This window comes from Plectropomus leopardus, chromosome 5, assembly GCF_008729295.1.
Source record: "Plectropomus leopardus isolate mb chromosome 5, YSFRI_Pleo_2.0, whole genome shotgun sequence".
Lineage (NCBI taxonomy): Eukaryota > Metazoa > Chordata > Actinopteri > Perciformes > Serranidae > Plectropomus > Plectropomus leopardus.
The window spans coordinates 24,209,125-24,231,487 of record NC_056467.1 but is presented as its reverse complement, the minus strand read 5'-3'; the positions used below and the strand labels follow the sequence as shown (position 1 = coordinate 24,231,487).

At 40.1% G+C, this 22,363-nt stretch overlaps 1 protein-coding gene across 1 annotated transcript; it reads left to right on the top strand.

Moving 5' to 3' along the window:
* The first annotated feature begins 1,132 nt into the window (after window positions 1-1,132).
* c2cd3 (C2 domain containing 3 centriole elongation regulator) lies at window positions 1,133-22,256 on the top strand. Its single transcript, XM_042486723.1, has 34 exons — window positions 1,133-1,318; window positions 3,058-3,327; window positions 3,405-3,562; window positions 4,418-4,596; window positions 4,712-4,857; window positions 4,942-5,074; window positions 5,164-5,316; window positions 5,425-5,572; window positions 5,671-5,771; window positions 6,563-6,766; window positions 6,853-6,968; window positions 7,083-7,201; window positions 7,615-7,746; window positions 7,845-8,234; window positions 8,343-8,494; window positions 9,314-9,557; window positions 10,086-10,269; window positions 10,360-10,543; window positions 11,244-11,416; window positions 11,497-11,632; window positions 11,884-12,152; window positions 12,489-12,569; window positions 12,655-13,251; window positions 13,354-13,683; window positions 14,259-14,397; window positions 14,658-14,722; window positions 14,810-15,015; window positions 15,106-15,236; window positions 15,344-15,493; window positions 15,579-15,769; window positions 17,029-17,797; window positions 19,030-19,138; window positions 21,838-22,039; window positions 22,136-22,256. Exons 1-33 carry the CDS (start codon window positions 1,267-1,269, stop codon window positions 21,973-21,975), a joined length of 6,549 nt encoding a protein of 2,182 aa, XP_042342657.1. The 5' UTR covers window positions 1,133-1,266; the 3' UTR covers window positions 21,976-22,039; window positions 22,136-22,256.
* The last annotated feature ends 107 nt before the right edge of the window (window positions 22,257-22,363 follow it).

The following is a 22,363-nucleotide window of genomic DNA, read 5'->3' as shown; positions in this document are numbered from 1 at the left end:
CCTGCAGATTGAATAAAGGGATCTGTGCGTGTGACAGAGGAATAATACCTCTGCTTGCTCACAGTGATAAACATTTTCTTTTGAGCTTCCCACAGTGTGCACAAACAGACATGCTCTCAATGCACATACTGACACTCAGAAAATATACGAAGGGGCTATATGCTGGATGCATATTGCACATTCCTGTGTGCAGCTAAACAGCAGGACTTGATTATTTTCCCTTGGAATTGAAAAATAGCAAGAAACAAATAAACTAGGAAATCCAGGAAAGCAGAAAGGTTTAAAGTGATGTTTTTACAGGTTCAGTAAAAAGTTTTTTTTCTGCACTCTTTCTATAGGCTACACCCTTGGTGGCCCTCACTGTTACTATTATCACCACAAAAAGCACCTCAAAAGCTTCCAATAATTTTTGAACATGTTGGGAAATGCCCTAACTTCTGTAAGATTTTGAGAACTAACAGATTATTTGGTACAGTGTCATTGATTTGCAAGACTGATGGAAAAATAGACTTGAATACATATCAGACTAACAGAGGTCCAGTGACAGAAAATGAGAAATTTGCAGGAATACAGCATGCCTTTTTAAATCTCAACTTCAAGAAAGACAGAAAAAAATTACTATGTATGATGTGCTCCTGTCAGTAAGCTGCTTTGTAGCCTTGATGGAAAGATCAGTGCTTCCCTCTGCTGGTGATGCAAAAGAAGGCTGCATGACACCAGTGACTTTTTTTTTCCCACTTTGGTAAAATGAATGCGGTGCTTTTATAGTATAATTTCACATTAGTTCATGGATGTAGAAATTATATTTAGAGTAAATATGTATTTTTATTATTTAATTTATAAAGGAAGACTGTTATTAAGAGGCAGAGATCACTAAATGTGTTGAAACCATACAGTCTATTCTTGAAACTAGTGCACTAGAATATCTCTTAAAGCAACAACTGGTTGAAACCAGTTGTTTGTTCTGGTGCACTAGCTGAAACGAGTCTGAAGAAACGTGACCGCACCGCTACAAAAAAAACTCAATTTCCCAGAATGCCTCTCTGAAAATCAGCGGCAGCGGAGGCGGCAGCCGCGGCACGTTCGGACTTTGTTGCTCGGAAACAGTTTAGCGCGCTGCCGCTGTGGGTGTGTGTTTGTAGCTCAAGCAGCTCTGTTAAACGGATTATTAGTCGGCTGGAGTGTGATAATAATCATGTATGCTAACGGTTCAGCCTCTGCTTCGGCCAGGCGGTCATTTACCCTCTGTATTTACTGAGCTGAGGCATGAAGAGCAGGAAACAGAGGTCCGTCAGAGCTGGAGGCAGCAAAAAGAAAGGTAAAGTGTTGTTAGCTTAGCTACCTGCTAGCATCACAGCTAAGTCATGTAGCTGCGTCAGCTGTCCGTCTGACATTAGCTTCGTATGTTAGCTTTTAATGTTTTCTTAAGTTGATAATTTTACTTTCTCTTGATTTATGTTGTTTTGCATGCGTTGGCAATGTTGTAAATGGACGTAAGCTTTTGATAATTAACTTGTAACGATGTTTGTGAGTTTGCAATGGGCTAGCGTCAAAGTACAACAAACCCTTTCCACTTAAATGAAAATATCAGTCTTTAACAGTTACTGTTTACTCAGCTGTTTAGTGGAAATGTGTCTCTCACAGTGTTTTGTTCCTGCAGTTGTATTTACTACTATTATGATACTATAATAAAGATATTTCTAATTGTTCACAATATCCCTTTGGGGATCAATACTTATTTCTGATTCTTTTTCGGACGTTAAGTCTAAAATCGCTCTTGTATTTGTTGTTGATAAGTGCTGAGCATATTGGTAAAATAAAGAACTTAATAGCTTCACGTCATTGGGATACACTTTTATCAAACTATTCAATTCCATTTTAATTCATGGGCAGTAACAGCCCAATTTGATCTTAACTGGACCAGACCTGTAATACCATTGCAGAAAAACCTTTAATTTAAAACACCTTTAAACGTTTTGTTATATTTAGTGTCAAGAAGTGTCAGTGCATTCTAAAAATGTTCATCCTTTTACAAAACAGACAATGAACAGAAAAACATGTTCAGTATCAACAATGTGTCTGTTTTTCCACATTCAGTGAGTCTGCCACTCACCCATGTGCAAGCATTTCCACGTGTAGTGATGCTGGCATCTCATCACCAAAGTAAAGTGAAAGGTTTTGAGGAAGCAGGTTAAGTTATCCCCTACCTTACAGACCATTTACAAATCAAATGTTTTTGGCAGTGCCTGAGCGATAGGCTTACACCAATGTTGTTTTAAGATAGAAGTCTGACACTGATGCTGATTCACAGTATCTTGCAATGTGTTTAAATATGTCACAGTAGGTATTAATTGTTTGGTTTTTTTTCATAGAACTATTGTAATCAGGGTGAAAAGCCTTGAAGCAGTACTCACTCAAGTACTCACCAACTGTTGAAAGTTCTCCTGAAAATTGAATGCATCACTATTAGGTGTGCAAAGTCATCTGATGGGCCAGTTCTGGCCCGCGGGCTGTTTGTTTGGCGCCCCTGCATTAGAGTCATAGTTGTTGTTTTGATTCCTCTCAAGCTCTGAGTTAAAGTGTTGTGACAACAAAGTAGTGTTGGCACGCTTTCAAAGACCTTCACATACTCCTGGGTTGATGCATTATTGTCAGTGTCTCATTGATTTTAAATTTAGATATTGCAACAGGAATAATTGCTGTAGCATAGGGGGATTTATTGTGAGCAGTGTGATGCATTTGCAAGCTATCTGAACAGTGGAGCTCGGTGATTTGGCTGTAACTGTTATCACAATAAAAATACGAATGTTTTCATCTATTAGGGTTGCAATATGAGACTTTTATGATGTGATAACCATATCAGAAAATATCATGGTTGCACAGTATCAACAGATAAATAATTACTATTATTAACATCAGTTACACGGGACAAAAGCACAGCCCCATGAACAGTTTAGTTTATGACTGTTACACCAGCTAACATCTAGCTTAACGCTCCAGCAAATACCACTCTTAACTGTTCTTGACTTTGCTGTAATCAAAAATGACATTTTACAGTCCCCAGCGATGTGTCCCCCGCCACCAGCCTCCCTCCTCTGGTTGAAGGCCAGCTAAGATGCTTCCTGCAGGTGACGATTAGCCGGGTATTATGGACAGTTCACAAGCCGCCATCTGCAACATTCATCAGGCTGCGCTGGTGGGGAGAGTCATCCAATGGTACACACTTCTTTCCGAGAGATGGATCAAAGCCGTCACAGATGACCATCAAGACCACAGCTCGCTTTCCCATCCGCTGTGGGCCAAAGCAGTTCACTTCATATCTTACAGGTAACAAAGAAGGTACTGATATGTCACAATTTAAAATTATGTTTAAAATCAACCACTAACTTGTCACTGATGAACAGATATGGGCTCTCTGGTGTTGGAAGTTCTGACAAAACCCGATCATTTGCCAGTTGCACGAGCTCAGGTTGTCGGCATCTCCCGTCTCTCACTATCACACCCCATCAGTGGATTTTACACACTTGTATCTCCGACATCTGAGAAGCTGGGAGAGTTACAGGTGAGTGGAAACTAAAATTTACATCGACCTGTGAATTGCATTTGTGGAATAATGTTTGGCATACTGTAGTGTTGTGTTTCCATGGTAATTAAATTCCTGGAAAAGTTATTAAATTAGTAATACTGTTTTCATGCCTGGAAAAGGTTATATTTAAAAAAACATTTGGAATGTACACTGTTTTGGATATTGTTTAAAATGTGTTCATAAAAGTCACAACACATGTCTAATGCTGTGTGAAATATGTTTCTTGTATTACTAATTTATAATCCAGTGCTGCGCTATGTGATGGTTTAGATTTCACTCAAATGAAACCAAATACAACACACTCACTCACAAAATAACTTGTTGAAAGTGGGTGCTGAATCCTCAAAATGGTCATCAGAACAGTCAAAATAGGACAGTACTCCAATTATAGTGTCTTTTATTATTGCCACACAGACGTTTTGGGCCAGACGCCCTTCTTCAACGTGTACACTGGCAATAACACAAAGAAAAGGTGTGATTAATTATATCCAGAAATGCAAACAACACCAGGACATCCCAGCAGAGGGAGCCAAACATTAATTTTTTTTTATTTTTTTTTTTTTTTTTTAATTTTTACAAGATTTTTTTTCAAGATTGTCATTGAAGGCTGCCTCTTGTGCACACAGTAATTTGGGACCCACTTAATCATCCACTTATGGCTTTCATCATCATTTAAATTTGTGACACTGACAAACAAACCATTTAACTCCTGTGTTAAATATATAGGACTTTTTTTATTAAGCACCCTTTATAATTATGTTTTATAATTTTGTATCCTCAGTAGTAAACAATGTTAAATCCACATCTTATCTTTTTCTTTTACTCCCTCAGGTGTCCCTAAACTTGGAGCCTCTGACAGAAGCCTACGACAGCAGCAGCTCAGGTCCCGTCACAGATATCAGCATCGAAGGACCACAAGTCACCACACTGACTGTGCCTTCACAGCCCAGATCGCTCTCAGCTGGCAGTGGGAAGGAATCAGTAGGGAGCAGCGGTGGAAACACTCCAAGGTTTCATGATGCTGCTATTCAAAATCAAATGCTTGTGTCCCAGAGCCCACCGGTACTAGTAATTTTAAATCTAAGCATGATAATATTAATGTATATACTGCTGTCATGATTTCAGAGGGAGAGACCACTTATATTTCCAGAATGCCCAGAAAGACAGCAGTAAAGACGAGTCTGTGGAGAATCAGATGCCAAACAGTCAAACGGCTGTGAATCCTTCAAATCAGCAGCCATGTGGCCAAACAACCAATGACATCATCTCAGGTTGGTTGCAGCATGACTACACATCAGATATACATCAACACAAATGCAAAAATATGACGATTTCTTATCAAACTCTGATCTCAGTAATTCTGGAGCGTGGAAACAAGCTCAGAAACGCCATGGTGGTATCAGCTTTGAAATGTGACATGGATTCAGCCTCCGCTCTGAAAGACACCCCTCTGCCTCTCCCGAAGGATAACATTCTGCCACCTTCAAAGTTAGTGCCTCAAGAGTTTGTAAAAAATAACAATCCTTACCGTCATCCTGTAAGTAACAGTTCACAATATTTTATTTCTCTGTCTGCAGGCCCTCTCCTTCTCCCTCTGGGAATTTTCTTCAAAATATTCTTCATGCTGACTCGGCACTCAAGCACTCTGATGATGTTGCTGTAGTTCCAGACTGCAGCTTAGACTGTCATGTCGACATAGATAACAGAGCTGTGGATCTGCTTCTTGGCAGGTACTTTTGGGCACATTTAGAAAGGTCATAGAAAATGTTCACATTTTCCCCCAAGATTTTTACCCTTTTTTAAAAATCTTTTTTTTTTTAAAATTATTATTATTTTAGCTTGAGCACGTCTCCTCTGCCTCGCTGGGATGGAGATGGCTCCATCCTTGAATCTCTGTCTGGTCATAGTAGTGTGTGTGGAGACAGCGAGCTCAATGATCCCCAATATGATCAAAGCCTGCTGGAAAATTTGTTTTACAAAACTTCCGTAAGTAGACAACTTTATGATGATTCTCAGAGCTAAGCACATATTTTTTTGTGATAACATTGTCATTTTACTGATTGACTTGTCCTCTTGTGTTTCAGTTGTCAAATGTTAGAACAAATGACACAGAGGCCGAAGTTCAAGGAACAGCATCCTCAAGTAAAAAAGAGCTCACACAGTCTGGACCCAAGATTAGTGGAGGGTAAGGTCCTTTACATGATCTTTAAGCTGTGTTAAGAGGAAACGGTAAAAAGTAAAAACAAGATCAGTGCGGATTGTATGTGTGTGTTTTACCCCTCTACCTACAAAGTGGCCACTCTAAAACAGCAATTCTTCACTTTAAGGGTTTCTATTTGGTCAAAATCTATAAATAAGCCAGTAACAAGGAATGCACTGGGTAACTGACCAGCTAATAAACCATTTACAACAGATATATGAGACGTGCTCTAGAGATGTTTTCTCATATGAACTCTGGATAATGTCTTGAGAATCAGGTGTGGACGTTGTCTGGAGTTTTGCCTTTCACACATGTAGCCCACAACAGCAGTTTGTCTTTTTCAGGATTCACCTACAACAAATACTGTACTTGGTTTAGGCAAGGAGTGGCCCCCTGTGTAGAGCTTCCTGGAGGCAGAACTTGACACATTTTAACACCATGATCATGTAGCCGGTTCATAATTTGGTAATAAAAAACAGCGTCTCCTGCCATTCCTCTAATCTGTCTGACGATTCTGACTTCAACCCCTACTGACAGAAGTTCCTGAATCTTGTTTCTTTCATGTAAGATTTTTGTACTAGGGAGCTGGCGGGGTAAGGTCCTATTTAATGTTAGATTTAACTGATTTGGAGGTTGGTTGGCAGTGCATATATGAAAGGGGCTTTGGATAGAATATATCACAGGCAAAACACAAAGTATGAAAACAGACTAGATGTAATCATACAGCTATTTTTACATTTGATACATTTATTTATACTTTTTCTGACTGTTTTCAGTCCAAACTCAGAGCCTCAGCGGTCTGCAGATGCTGGTGGTTTCCCTCCTGGTGTAAGTGCAGAGCAGTTGACTTTGCTGAGTTCCATCCGGCTGGTGAGAGTGACCATCGACTCCTTGACTGTACCTACAGGCAGTACAACCACCACACCCAGAAAGACCTCTAGCAAAGGGAAACCTCCTCAACCATTAAACAGCAAGAAGTGGTAGGCAAAACATTAACCATTATTTTAATCTCATTTAAAAATATTTGTAACAAAAACTTGTGATATCTCCCATGTCTTTCCATTAGCACATATTTTATAGAGTATATGTTCCCAATGGCTTCTACCTCAAGCCGACATGATCGAAGTAAGGGTGGAAATGGAGAGGTGACCAGAGCTGTCGCCTGTAAAGTCACAGGGGGAGGTACGACTTGTTAGAAACTGCTTTTATGTAATCCACCTGAGTGAAAAACAGCATTTTTGATAGTCACTGGTTTTGTTTGACTCAATCCGACATACCCTCTTTTGTGTTATTTAGCGGTGAAGTTCCATCAGCACTCTGTGTTTCCTGTCCACTTTAGTACAGCAACGATCAAAAAACTGTGGGAAACTGATCTGATTTTCAAGATTTTTTCACGAAAAAGCAACCAAAAGAAAGTAAGTAGCTATTGATTGAACATTACTCATTTCCAATTGTTTGTAATATTGTAATGTGTAATATTGACTTGTTTGTAGTTTTTGTAATGTAGGATGATCTGGTAATAATAAATCTGAATGTTCCTCTGTTTGCACAACATGGTTCTGATGGTTTTGAATGGATGTTTATAATGTATTATATTTTAAGGGATGCATTCATGGTTTTGTAATGATGCTAGGCACTTCCCTAAGCACCACTGAGAAAAATAAGGTTCTTTGTTAATGTGACTCTTTTATGAAGTAGCTGCCATATAAAACAAATAAAAACAGCCTCCTATGTCTAAAAAAATGATTTAAACATAGGAAAACATTAATGAAATAAAATACCTTAAGAAATGAAGTGCTGGTGATGACCATGGCTTCTTTTGTTGCAGCCTGTTCCCATCGGCAAGTCAATGCATCCGCTGCGCTGTCTGCTGCAGAGCAAACAGCTGAGTCAGTCTGTCATCTTACCTGTGCAGAGCATGGAAGGAAACAGTCAAACACAGGAGATAGGACCCCTCAAGGTTTAGTTTGTCTTCTTTTAACCAGGAATAAATGTTTGCAAGCCTGGTATTTGTTACCCAGTTGACTCTTATATTCATGGAAGCATTTTTTTTTCCAGGTGACACTTGAACTTGTTACAGACAACACCACAGAAAGAGGGACCAGTTCCAGATCTCAGCATGTGGACACTGGCAGGGAGGCGTTACCAGCTGACACATTTGAAGTTCCCAGACTCAATGTTTGGAGTCCACAGAAACCCACAAAAGAACCCTCTCCACGTCCTGGTCTCCGCACATCTCCTTATAAACACACAGAGCAGCAGCAGCAGGTGGAGGAGGACCCTGAGGTTCTGCTGCATACGTTGCTCATGGTGCCAGACGGAAAGAACTTCAGCTCTGGGCCCACGCAGGCTCCAAATGTGTATTTGAACTGTAAACTGTGGTGTGATGAGACGGCGAGATCCGTCATCAGCTGGGGTCAGACAAATCCTTCTTTCAACTTTGTTCAGGTTAGCCCAGGGGATCAAGACTAATAACCGGATCAGAAATTTTAAATCAGGGTACAAAGATTCTCTTACATATGTATGACTTCTTTTTTTCTCCATTCTTTGCCTCAGGTGACTCCTGTGGCCTTAACAACTAAACTGCTTGAGCGGATGAAAAATAATGTGATGGTAATCGAGGTGTGGCAGAGGACTGGAAGTTCAGGGCAGGATCGACTCCTTGGCCTTGTCAAATTGCCTCTTCACCAGTTCTACACGTCATTTAGGCAAGTTTTAAAAATGTTGATTATTTTGAACAGAAATCAGCAAAAAAAAAGTTATTTGTTTGGTTTAGGAGTGATTTGACAGAGAATGATCATTAAATATTTCAAGCGGAATTGGTTACTTTTAGGCTGAAATTAAAGCTGAAACAAGTAGTCATTTATTTGTTTGAACATTTATTTGCAGCTTTTTGATTATCAGTTATACAAAAGTATAGATGATTGTTTAATTTTTATTCAAGGGGCACCATTTGGGGCATTTGAATGTGCCCCTAGGCTTCCTGGGGTCCTGCATATTAAAATGCAGGTCAAACATAAAACAAAACTACAGACAAGATAGAAAACAGACAAATAAATACAAAATAAAAACAAGAGATTCTCAGGTTCTGACCTAAAATGTGTTTTCTTCATCCTCTATGATAGTAAATCTAATTTGGGTTTTTGACCCAAGTTGGCTTCTAAGCATTTTTCCCCCCAATTTTCTGACATTGTATGGACCAAATTATTAATAGAGAAAATAATTAACCATATTCATAACTTGCAGAACTAGGAATTAAAAACATAACTGTGGTTCAGAGCAGGCAAAAGGCTAATTGGGATCATTTACATCCGCTGTTATTTATCCTGCCCTCTGGGAGGTGCTAGTGTACTACTCCAAATGAAATATGTTCTTGTCTTTTATCCCACATGCCATACATTTCTCGAACTCTCAGAATGAAACTTGATGAATTTTCCACAAGAAAGTCCACCACCATAAAATAATGTCACAGTGAGGCTGCACGTCAGACTAGTAACCCTCGCTTCTCTTTTTTTCTTCCTCATTAGGGATCCAAGGATCGCCCATCTTCTTCTCCAGGCACAGTATCCCGTTTTAGGGGTGGACTGCTACATGCCAGTCGTTGATGTGTTCTCAGGGAATTGTAAAGGACACCTCAGGGTTGTTTTGGCTATGGGCCGATCAGAGCAGATATCTGCCCTCCAGCGTGCGAGGGATGATGACTGTAACTCTGTGCCTCATCTTGTGAGACCAGTTCATCTGCTTGATCATCAGCCTCATTCACAAACAAAGGTCAGTGTGTGTTTTATTGTGTGCGTGCATGTGTGTGTGTGTGTGTGTGTGTGTGTGTGTGTGTTCTTGTAAAATAGATAACTGCAGTGGGAGTTCCTTGGCAAAAGATCTTTTTGAAGTGCTGAAACCATAGAAAATTATATCTGCAATGATAAAATACTACTAAAAGTTTGTGAGGTAACTAGGCTGACTTTTATTTAGATATTTAGAAAGTATGTGGTCAGCATGCCCAGCTGTTTTTGTTTGATTTATGGACTATTCAAGATCATACTGCATAGTCATGAAAATGTTACGCAAACACATCAAGAATCTCTTGTTTGACATTAATGTAATCTAAAAAAGGTTAGACCCAATGAATTCTTGTGTTACTGTACTGTATGCTGTATTTGTGTGTGTGCAGACTTGTCAGTAAAGAAATGTGCCACATCTTCCAGCTAAGTGCATTTCTTCTTTGTTTCTTGTGAAGACTACATACCGACTGTACTGACAAGTTGTCATGTCTCTGTCATGTTTGTGTTTCCCCCTCAGGCAAATGCAGCACAAGCAGGAAGTATGAGAGAGCATCTGTTTGTGGTAAGAGTGGATAAAGTAAATGGGTTGACACCTCTTCAGTCCACAGTGTGGGGTGAAGCTGACTGCTACGTCCAGTACAGCTTCCCCTGTCAGGAGGGTGACTCCTTTGCACAAGTGGACCAGAACCTCATAGAGAGTAGTAAGGCCATTTTTGTGTATTTGCCAATTTTCTCAAGAAGTGTTTCTTTCCTCTGCATCACTCTCACTTATCGTATCTCATCTCCAACAGGCGTGAACCTGAAGATGTTTCGTACCACCACGACTCTGTGTGTCCCTGACCCAGTGTTTGGCCACACTGAGACACATGTGCTTCTGGCTCCTGAAGGAGTTCCTGTTCAGAGGCTGCTGCTCAGCTCTCTGTCCAGTCACGGCCTCAGCAGTGGAGGAGGTGTGCAGTTTGAAGTGTGGTGCAGGTTTGTGGTTTTTACAGTTTTGTTCATTTTGTGTCCTGTGCCTAAAAAATATAAATTTATTTCAGGGTTACAGGATTTATGGGGAGACAGCATGTGAATATAACATGTTTAAAGGGTTGAGTTTATATATCAACAATCTTTTTCCAGAATCACTGACTTCACCTTTAAGAAACACAAATGGTCTGCTTTTTAGTGAAATGATACAAAGTTGTGTTTTTCTGACTAGAGCTGCAGCAAATAACCCATTGGTGGCCAACCATTAAATTAATTGCAAATTAATTTGATTTATTGATTTGAGTAGTTTTTCAAGTAAAAAAGACAAAATGCTCTGATTCAAGCTTTTTAAATGTGAATATTTTCTGGTTTATTTACTCCTCTGTTACAGTAAACTAAATATCATCAGGTTGACATTTTTAGACCAAACAGCTAATCAGTCAAACATACTTGACAGATTAATTGACATTGAAAGTAATCAGTAGTTGCAGCCCTATTTGAGACCTTCTAAAGCAACAAGTCTAAAACATCTTTCAGCAATTGTTACTCTCTTACACAAGAATATAACCACCATTACTATGTGTAGAAATCTGCAACAGTGCCTGACAATACGAATCTAAGATGTGACTGCCCGATGCAAAACTAAAGTGTCCAAGTCATTTGTATTTTTTGGGGGGGGGGTTTCTTTATTTTTCTATTTTTTCAGATACTATTATCCAAATGTTCGAGACCAGCTTGTGGCCAAAGGAATGCTTCCATTGTCCAAACTGTGTGCCATGGTCACCATGCAGAGACAGCATCCTAATGAGGCTCAAATGTTCTCCCTGCCCCTGATTCCCAGGGCGGACAGTCCCACAAGACATCAGCCTCAGCCCTCAGGTACACAGACACCCACAGATTATGGTACTGCATTGGCACATTTGGCACATCTGGTGTGACTGATGCCTTATGTTTCTCAGGCCTGCTGGATGTGTGCGTTCGGTACAAGCACCGACCAGTCAGACCTGAGGGTCAGACCGGTAGAGGAGCTGCCTCTCGTGTTGTGACACTCGTGGTTCAAGTGCACAGAGCATCAGGTCTGCAGGCCGCAGCAAGGTACGTCACCACTGATCGTGTGATCGTGAACCAAATTTACACAATTACGGGTTCAAGGGGGAATTTACACACATGCAGATAAAACACGCACTCCCCTCAGTTGCTGGGGTAAATGTGTGTGACACTTTCTATATGTGTAATGACAAATGCATTTATTGTGAAGGGCCATTGTTCAGTTTCTCCTTCTAAACATTTGTACTGCTACAGTGTCTTCTACAGTCTGCCATTGTGTTTCTGTCTCTCTGTTTCAGGGCTGTAACACAACAAGATGAAAGATTTGGCTACTTTTCCAGTGTGGGAGTGAACACATACGTCGCAGTCCAGCTCTCCTTCTTACCTGAGAGAGAGAGGAGGTGCACCCGCATAGCTGCCAGAACCTTCTGCCCCGAGTTTGACCACCACATGGAGGTGTCCTGTGATCTGCTGGTTCAGGGGAGCAGCGGAGAAACCTGCAGCCTGGCTGAGCAGCTGGAAGAAGCCTCTGCTGTTTTCACTGTCTGGAACAAAGACAATCGCAAAGGTTTTATAAAGCTTCTTTTTAGATTTTACTCATCATAATGACATATTTTCATTTTTTATAATAGTAGTAACACTTTACATGCAAGTGATGTTTTTATAGGTCCACATAATTAGTTTGTTATTGTTTACAGAGCTTTGAAACTTCCACAAGTTGTACAAAAGTATGTTTAATAAGTTTTGCATCTAGTTTTTGGACATCATTTTGTTCCACAGTTTATCTTTTAGTTGGTGTAAAAACCTCTGGTATGGGAGCAGTATTTCTGCAAGTATTTATTTTTAATGTTAGTAAATAATATGTGTCTGCAAGTTACAACTTTTTTTGTGCTATTTGTTGCAGCCGTGCACATTCATAAGCCTCAGGATGTTTTATTGGGTACCGTGAAAATCCCTCTGGCTGATCTCATCCATAAAAGAACAGGTACAATGCGCTCTTACTGGCTGCTGGGTCAAATAGATTTTCTGACAAACATGCAGTCACTTTGTTTCTTCCTCCAAACTTAAAGGTATTTCTGGCTGGTTTGGAGTGTACATACCTCAGGAAACAGGTTCCTCTCAGCACCAGCACATCTTGGTCGGGGGCCTCGAGATCTCCATCCACTTTGCCCATCACTCAGACAGGGAAAGAGTCATCAAAGCTGCTCAGGGTTTGAGCTGGGAAATATCCCAGCATGAATTGCAAGATGACGATGCTTGGGGAGACAGCATGAAAAAAATGTCTTTGACTTTTTCGATGCCTAGAGCGTGGATTCCTTTCCACTGCTTGCTTCTGCCAGGCCTCAGTGAGCTGGAGCGCTCAACCTACTGTTACTTCAGGTACAAGTTCTACGACCAGGACGCCTTCTGCTCCCAGATGAAACACCCCTCTGCTGAGGAGGGAGGCCAGGCCACAGTGACTTTCCAGGGAAGTAGAACCGTGGAGCTGAGGAGCACTCAGCCCTTGATGTGGTATCTACGAGAGGAAAGGCTGGAGGTTCAGGTGTGGGTCGCCTTTACAAAGGACAAAGCCCAAAGACCCAGAAACACAGACAGACTGGTGGGCTCAGCGTTTATCGATCTGTCCTCTCTTGCAAAGACGCCCAAGCAGATGCTTAGTATCAGTGGTAAGAAATTAATAATAGTGCTATAATTTGACTGATATTATTGCTTTAGGAAATGTATGCCTGCATTCTTGAGTGTGATCACAGTTTTGTGTTTTTCTTCAGGAGTGTATCCGCTGTTCAGACGCTCAGCAGCTGATCTGCAAGGGGCGGCTCTGAGGGTGCACATCACCATGACAGCAGGTGTTGTCCCTATGGAGGCTCCTGCTGGAGCTGACACTCCTGTGGACTCGGATGAGCTCTCATCAGAAGAAGTGGAAGCAGCAGATCAAGCCCCCTCACCCACCACACTCAAAAAATCACCAAGCAAACACAAGAGTAAATCCTTTAGAGCAACTCCAGACATCACATCTGTGCAGCACACAGCAATAAGCGCAGATGAATGTTTCCCTGTGACTATTGCAGTGGATCGAGCTATGCACCTGAATCTGAAAGGTGAGCTTGTGACCGTAACCCTTTGAATCCTGGATCGTCATTACTTTCCTTGAGCTGCATTTACAGCCCTTCATGAGTTTTTAAACCTGTAAACCCTGAGAACTTCTGATTTCTTTCAGAAACATGGGGAAAAAGGTAATGATCAACTTGGCAAGAAATGTCCTGCAAATTGCAAAAACAAAAAGAAATTATTATATTTTTATAAGCTAGGATAAAATGTAAAGAGAACTCTATTTAGAATTATCGCAATTAAATATTTAAACTTATTTTACAAAATTATTATAATTTTTTGCACTTTATTTCAGGTAATTTCCTGCTTTTTGTTGTTTTTTTTGTTTTTGTGTTGTTTTTGTTAGTATGATTGTTTTGGGTTTTTTAGGTAATTTTCTTGTACCTTATTTCTTGACTATTTATAGGTAATTTCCTCTTAAGTTGCTCATTGCCTTCTGTCCATGTGTTTGAAGGAAAACAGGCCAATTAGCCTAAGGTTTTAAAGGGTAAATCTTCTTTTCTCCACTCTCCTTTTATACGTGCAGTACGTTGATGATGATGTACTTGTTGTGTTTCTCTTGCAGGGTGTCCTCTAGTAGAGCGTAGCGATGGGTCACCATGCTGCTGTGTTTCATACATCACTGCAGACTCTGCTGAACCAGTGTCCACAGCTGTTGTAGCCAACACGGACTGCCCTGTGTGGGACCATCAACATGAGTGCAGGTCAGGTTATATCACAGATATTAAGATAAATCCCTAAATATATCTATGGTTAAGTTCACATTACAAGCAAATGTTGACTAAATTTTTTATTTATTTGCACTGATGTCATTTATGGGTCACTTTAAACATGAAGATGAAGAGTATAAGCAGAAAGATTCGATCTGGAGAAGTTATTGAAATTGAGCATTTAGCCCTGTAATGTGAACACTGAAACAATTACTTATCAAATATCAGGCTGATGATTTGTTCCAAATTTACAGGCTTTCAAAGCAGCTACTAGTTGATCCACAGCAATCTCTCGTGTTCAAAGTTTGGCACAAAGGAGGTACGGGAAGCAGTTTCACTTTGAAAAGTATATAACAGTAATCTGTTTGATATATTCACTCACTGTTGGGTCGCTTCACTTCCACAGAAACTGAGAGGGTGATTGGGTTTGCCTCAGTAGACCTGTCTCCCTTAATCTGTGGGTTCCAGTCAGTATGTGGTTGGTACAACATCACAGACTTCAGTGGTCAGTGTCACGGCCAGCTCAAAGTGTCCATCACTCCACTGAAGGGGGTCCAAGACCTCCGAGGGCAGAGAAAAACTGTGAATGAAGATGCCGCCAAAAACACACCGGTGAGGGAAAATATTCATTCATACAGTGAAAAAAAAAACAAAACTTGTTTATGTTTTATGTTAATTATGATGAATGTGTTTTACTTGCAGGTTTTATTCCAGGCACTCCCTCTCAGCTACCATACTACAGCCACATACAGCAGCTTCCCCTCTCACATCAGCCGACACACCGAGCAGAAGATCTCGTCACCTGACCACACGGACAGTCTGTTCTCTGAAAGGTTTTAGAACAATTTTATTCAGAAATTACTTAAAGTTTATTCCCACATGCTGAAAAAGCTTCCACGGTCTACCATTGTATTAATTCCCTGTCTTTGCATCTGTGTAGGTTCAGTGAGGGAGACCGTCACTTTGAGCACGTAGACAAAATACGTCTTTACCATCAGAGTCTGCAGGAGCAAACAGCGGCTCATTCTGTTAGCAGCAGCAGTGTTGGTGATATCCATCCTTCCAGCTCGCTTTTGTTTTCAGCACTCAGGTATCACTCCTCAGATAGACAGTCCACACACTGATTATTTGCATTTTTAAACCAGAGCTTTGACTCCAACTCTTTGCTTTTACAGGAAAAAACTAAGCGAGCTGGACAACATCCAGAGATACTTCAGCCGTAAACTTTCAACTCCCACATTCCCGTCCATGAGTGAGCAGGACTGTCACACCCAGCATGAAGAGCAGAGGGACACAGAGACAGACACATGTCAGCTTCTTCTCAAGTCCAACCAGTTAGTTGGACAAGTCAACGATATCATTAGTGGTGAGATTCTTGTCCATTTTTATTTCAGCCATCAATAGTATTTAATGAATATAACATTTGAGCATTTAAACATCGAACAATGGATGAGGCATTTCTTTTACAAATGTCCAAGAGTCATTTTACCATTTAAAGATTGTTCTTGGCAGGTAAACTTTGTTCTGGTTTACCCAGCCTTGGCACTTGACCCACAGTTCATTGCAGACACAGTCTACTGTGTAGCTTTCACACTTTAACCATAAATGGAGGTGTCACTGTACCTTCGACTTCTTCAGTCCTCTGAAGAAGGACCAGTGGTGTTGAAATGCCAGCCAGAGGAATAAAGTCAACACTGCATCGCTTTCACTCTAAAAGTGCCAATGCTATTTAAGTCAGGGTATTATATGGTACTTGAGGGCTGCAAACAACAGTTATTGTTATTATTGCTGAATGTGTAGATTATTTTCTTGATTAATCGATTTATTTATTATTTGTCAGTAAAATTTTCAAGGTGATGCAGTCATATTGCTCATTTTATCTGACCACCACTCAAAAACTCAAAGATAAAAGTTCAGGAAAAGCATTCAATTCTAACATTTGAATTTTATTTTTTGCTTGAAAATTACTGTTATTTGGGGGAAAAAAGCTTTATTTTCAGTTAATCAGCTTATTGTTGCAGCTCTACAGTGCTTGTTAGATCATTGCTGTCAATTGTGGACACAGACAGCATGGTTTTATGATTTTAAATTTAAAATTTTAAGATGTGAACAATCCATAAAGACCACTGCCAAGTTCCAGATTTAAACGTTACTAACATGGAAAACAAAGTTTTTTAAAAGTCTAGCGTGTCGGATTTAGGAGCATCCATTGGCGTAAATGGAATATAACATTTATCATTATGTTGTTTTAGAGTATGATTATCTGAAAATAAGAATTGTTGTGTTTTCATTAACTCAGAATGAGCCGTTTATATTTTCATAGGGAGTGTTTCCCTTTCCACGCAGTCCGCCATGTTGTCCTACAGTTGCCCAGAACGACAAACCAAACACTGGCTCTAGATAAGGCCAGTCACATTTTGGTGTTGACCCCTGTAATTCTCTTACTGCGAGATGCCACTAAAATTTAGACACTAGACTTTTAAAATTTTGACTTTGATTGCTGGAATAAAAGAAAAAAAACACTTAATAATAGCTGAACAAAAAAGAGTATAATTTTTTTAAAAAAAGGGCCTTATCTTTCTCAGGAGCACTGTTGCTAAAGTCCTCACTGTCCTCTTCACCAAGGTTTACGAGGAACCCCCCTGGAAACAATTCCCTCAGATCACCAGAGCAGCTCAACAAGTTCCCCCGTTGGTGACAACAACCATGAAACTATACCTGAAAGAATCTTCGGTTCACGCAGAGCTTCAAATTCTTCTCAGGAAGAAGAAGTGTCTCCTCCGCACTCGCCATTGCCAAAGACGTCTGAAGACCACAAAGACTCTGAGCCTGATGAAGAAAAGCACAGAAGAAACCACAAAGTTACTGTGTCTGAGGACGAAGCTGAAGACGAAATCGATGATGAAGATGGGACAGGTTGCATACGGGATGAGGAAGATGATGAAGAGGAAGACGAAGATTACGAGGAGGTTGTTGTGAAGCCGAGGGCTCTAAATGAGGTGACCTCTTTAACAGACAAAACCAGCCCTTGGACCAGCATCCTGTCAGACCCTGACCTGGTTTCTCTGGAGAGCCCGGAGCTACCGGAGGAGCCGGATCTGAGAGAAGACGAGGACGAGAAGACGCAGACGGTAAATCTGCAAACTCACTTCTGCAGCGAGAAACGCAAATGTGTCAGACGAGATGAAAGTGACAGAATGAAAGGATCAGACACTTCAGAGTCAGATACAGAAAGAGACGGTGAAAGGACACTACAAGCTGTAGATGAGAAACAAGCAGCAGAGCCCAACAGCCTCAACAAGCGGTCAGCTGACAGATCACCCAGCACACAGTATGCCACAGATACCCATGATGCTTCATGCTGTCTGGACAATGAAGACATTCAGCTTCAGCCGTATCCTTTACATGTATTTGCTGTTGTTTGTCTGGCTGTCAGATTGCTTCTCGCTGTTACCGTTTGCGTTTAAAGGTCAGTCATTGTAAAACCAGTTTGGGGAGTCAATTGTCCTTCAGCAAGCAGAGAATTTTGAGTGTCCTGTCTTGCCTATTGTGACACTCATAGTTTGCACCGCGTAGTTTTTTGCTTCAGTGTAATCACATGAACAGATGCAGGCAGTCACCCTCTGACTTAGATTGAAACTGTTTGGTGTAACTGTTTGTTCAGACTTAACAGAAGGCAAATTTTGCATGTGAAGGCAATGGAAAGATGCAAATTTGCAGGGAGTGGCGTGAATTGAAGTGAAGATTGAGGTGAAGGGAGTTGTAAATGTTTCAACTTGAGCAAAGAATTTGCACATATCTCTCGGCTTTAGGAATTAATTTTGAAAGAGTGGGAAAGTAGAGAGACTAGAAGGAAAAGATGGAAAGAACCACATACACAGACACACTCCTATTATATAGTCTTATGCTGAGTTGACAACAACACAACACCAAAAGCTACATTTTTGCCAAGTTGCCGCTTTAGTGTTGCCAAGTTGCCGCTTTAGGGCTCGTTAAGTAGTTATGCAGTCATGTGGGGTGGTGTGTGTCTGTTACTTGCCACAAAGCACCTCGACGTTAAGTTTGTATTTGCTCAAAAAAAATCAAGTGCTTTTGATCAATGTCTAAGCCCCATTTTAACATCACATTTCACCCCCCTGTTGTATCCACAAGTGCACCGCAGTGCACATTAAGTTAGCATAGCATCAGCTGCGTAAGATAAATAACCTGGTACCACAGCTAAAAACAAAAACTTGTGATTCGTTGACGCTTCATCCCGTTATCTGAGCACTGAGAAAAGTTGAGGACAGCTCGACTTTTGTTTGTAGCATGTCATGCCTGTTTGCAGCTTCCTTTGAAAATGAATTGTCACCTGTTTATGTGTCGCCTGTAGTATAAACACAGCATTAGTTCACAGCTGATGTCTGTACAGTTTTAACACAGAAATTTAAGGTGACCTTTTGGTGACCAAACAGTGACACTGCAGAGCTCCATAAAAATCACCAACAGTGTCTTTGCTTATTACTTTGATGTTGTTAGGTGAGTTTATAAATGGCCTTTTTGACTTTTACCAGCTTCCTTTAATGATTCTCACACAGGATATCATCGCACAGTACTTCTTTATTTTTTTTAACATCCTACATTAAGCTCAATCCCTGTGGAGGTCCCTAATTTCTTTCTCCCCTCTCACCAACTGGAGGCGTCTATGAGAGTCATTCGTTTGGCTCCTTCTTTCTCCCAGACAGCCAGTGACCCGGTAAGTATTTGTCACCAACTCGACTTCCACTCACTCGCTCTCCTCCCCTCTTATTGAGTACCCGAATATCTCAGTTTAAATATGTCTCAGTTTAAGCCGTTTTGTTTTATTACCAACAGTTTTATGATGTCAATTTATTACTTGTTCCCACTTTTAGAGATTTTTTTGGTCATTTAAGTAGAATTGGTAGTCAGGTGACATTATGACCCAACTACCAAAAGCAGGGTGTCATTTATAGATCAGGTAACACTTCATATGACGCATACAGAACAGAGACCAGTGTTCCAACTGAAGTTCAGTGTAATTGCAGCTTGGGGTCCGCCCAGCATTTTATGATCTGATTTGTGCAAATATTTTAAAAAGATACTGTACACATTGTCAGATGATATTGAGTACATTTAGTGTTCATTGTTCCACCCATTTTTTACACTACAGAGGAAAATGTGTCATCTATCTGCCCTCATCCAACATTGGTTGCAGTGCTTACGTTTTTACCCCCTCACATGTTCTCGTACGTAAGATCACCAGAATAATGTGTTTGTATCCACCGTTCACCTCCAGGACACTCTATTTAAGGACACTGCTATGACGTAACCAGAGGTATGCGGTGGGTGTTTTCATTGCAAGAACAAAACACGGCCTCACGCCCTGAGTGTTAACCCCATCAGCAGTCAGGGCTCAGGCATCTGTGCTCAACAAAAATTGCTACACAACAAAACCAGACTGGTAACAGGTGGTTTTGTTTTTGGAATGTCACACCAAGAGTTAAACTTAATGTTGTCCATTTGTTGGTTAGTTTTCTGAATAAATAACAAACAAAACACATATAAAATCACATAAACAGGTTTTAACATTTTTTCAGGCATGTATGCAACATAATATAAATGAGTCTCGTCTGTTGCTATGAAGAGCCCACCAAGTTATGCTCAAATTTTACTCTGAACTTGATGTTGGATGTTATACAGGGTACCCTGGGATCCTTAAAACGTCTTAAAACGAATTAAGTCCATGCCTTGATTGGCATTAAAATGTCTTAAATCAGTCTTTCAGAAGTCTTAAAAATGCTTAGACTTTAGAGAGAGGAAATTTATAAATCTTTTTTTTCCTACATTGCATTTCAAAAGCACAAAATAATGGGTAACTTAAATAATAATAATAATAATAATAATTTAGGGAATGCCTTTTGCATTAGCATCACCAAAGTTTCATGTTTTATGTTAAAAGAAATACTTGAAAAATAAATTAAATTTCCCCCTAACCTTAAGTTATTGATGTGGGTACTTTTTTCTTAAATACAGGCTTCTTTAAAATTTGCCTTAAATTTAATTCCAAGAAGCTTTAAAAAAGTCTTTAAAAAGTGTTAAATCACACTTGCCTTAAGATGCAGGAGCCCTGTTATAGTATACTTCTTTCTATTCATATATAGTACAAGTGCAGTTTCAGGGAGGGTGTGGTGATGTCAGATGTGAGTAGGTGCTGATGTTTGGGGAGGGACTTGATGTACCTGTGTTTGCAGGAAGGACCTTTTAAAGAGCCGCTTTAAGATAGTCACCTGTTGCTGATCCAAATTAGCTTTCTCAATGTACACAGCAGAAAAAAATGTATTTGTGTGTGTGTTTACTGAACAAAAATTTAGATGCAGCACTTTCACATTTGCTCCCATTTTTCACAGATTTAAGTTTAAGATCTAAGACTTTTTTTTCATGCAGTCAATAGATATTTTTTGCTTAAAATGGTGTTGCAACCACCTGACAGGTGTGGCATATCAAGATGCTGATTAAACAGCATCATTACGACACGGGACGCCATGGGATTGTCACAGTGAAAGGCCACTCTAAAATATGCAGTTTAGTGTTGAGGAAGTGTGTCATTGACATGCTGACTGCAGGACTGTCACCAAATGTGCTGAGCATGAACTGGATTTTCATTTCACGATACCATAAGACTTCTTCAGTGTAGTTCCCGTGAATTTAACAGTACATTAAACTCGTCACATAACCACAGACTACATGTTGCCACAGTAGCTCAGGATCTCCACATCCACCGTCTTCACCTGCAAGATCAACAGACTAGCTACCTCGATAGTTGATGCAATAACAATCGTGCACAACCAAAGAACTTCTGCACAAACCATCAGAAACTGTCTCAGGGAAACTCATTTGTGAGGGGTATTTTAACAATTGGAAACCAACATTTGAGAGAAATATATCTACAGTGAGGATATAAAAAGTCTGAGATCTTCAACTTGTCCTTGTGAAAAAAATGGGAATTATTTAAATGTTATATCATCTACATTTTATATTACATTTTATATTAACAATACAGTGAGTTTGTAAACAGACAGTAGTGTCATGTTGCAAAGTGCAAATGGTGCACTTTGATGCATATAGATTAATAAATGCAACCGTTTGTTTATATACAAAAGGGAAGTTGGAGATGACCGTATACACAGTGTATACAGAGTGACATGCGACAAGCCTCAAAACCATTAACATGAACATTAACCAAAGAAAGGCTTGTTCTGTTTGAGCGGTCAGTGTTACCACACACCTCAGTCACCCAATGAATTATCCTTTGATGAATCTATACGCGTGCAGTTTGTACAGTACAGTAGTACAATAGTGAAAAATAGTATTCTTAGGCTCTTTATTTGCTGCAGCACTCTCACTGCAGGTGTGTTTCTGTTTTGATCTTTCCAGGGGCCGAGCTCTGCAGCTCAGAGCATTCCACATCACAGAGGTCCTCGACAGCGTCCCAACATGTCGCCGTCATCCATGAAGAAAGAGACTGAAAGAATAGCAAAAATATTTGCAGCTCACTTCAATGACAATCACTAGCACGTGGTGGCTCTGATGGCAAGACATTTGTACAGCTCAGTGGTTTCAGATCATGTAAATCAAGGTAAAATTTTGTATTTTTATAAATAAATATTGACTGTTTTCAATACTTGACAGTTTTGACAATTTTCTTAACATATTCTTTTGTTTGCTATAACAGAACATGCTTTCTGGAAGAAGCCTCAGGTTACATGAAGATTTACTGTCCTGACTGTTCAAACTTGCACATTTCTGTTTCACTGAAGGCCAAATAGCTCAGAAATACACAAAACTTTCATCTGGAGTCACATTTGTACCTATATATACTGTACAAGTGGTTTGGTTTTCAGTTTGGTGATATAACTGGTATATACAGTATATTGGTAGGTTGTAAAATGCTGATTTTAAC

Coding starts and splice junctions, on each gene's coding strand:
- c2cd3 (XM_042486723.1), top strand. CDS start 1,267: ATGAAGAGCAGGAAACAGAGGTCCGTCAGAGCTGGAGGCAGCAAAAAG. Junction 12,570..12,654: donor TCTCATCCATAAAAGAACAG/GTACAATGCGCT, acceptor CCAAACTTAAAG/GTATTTCTGGCTGGTTTGGA. Junction 17,798..19,029: donor GAAGACATTCAGCTTCAGCC/GTATCCTTTACA, acceptor TCCTACATTAAG/CTCAATCCCTGTGGAGGTCC.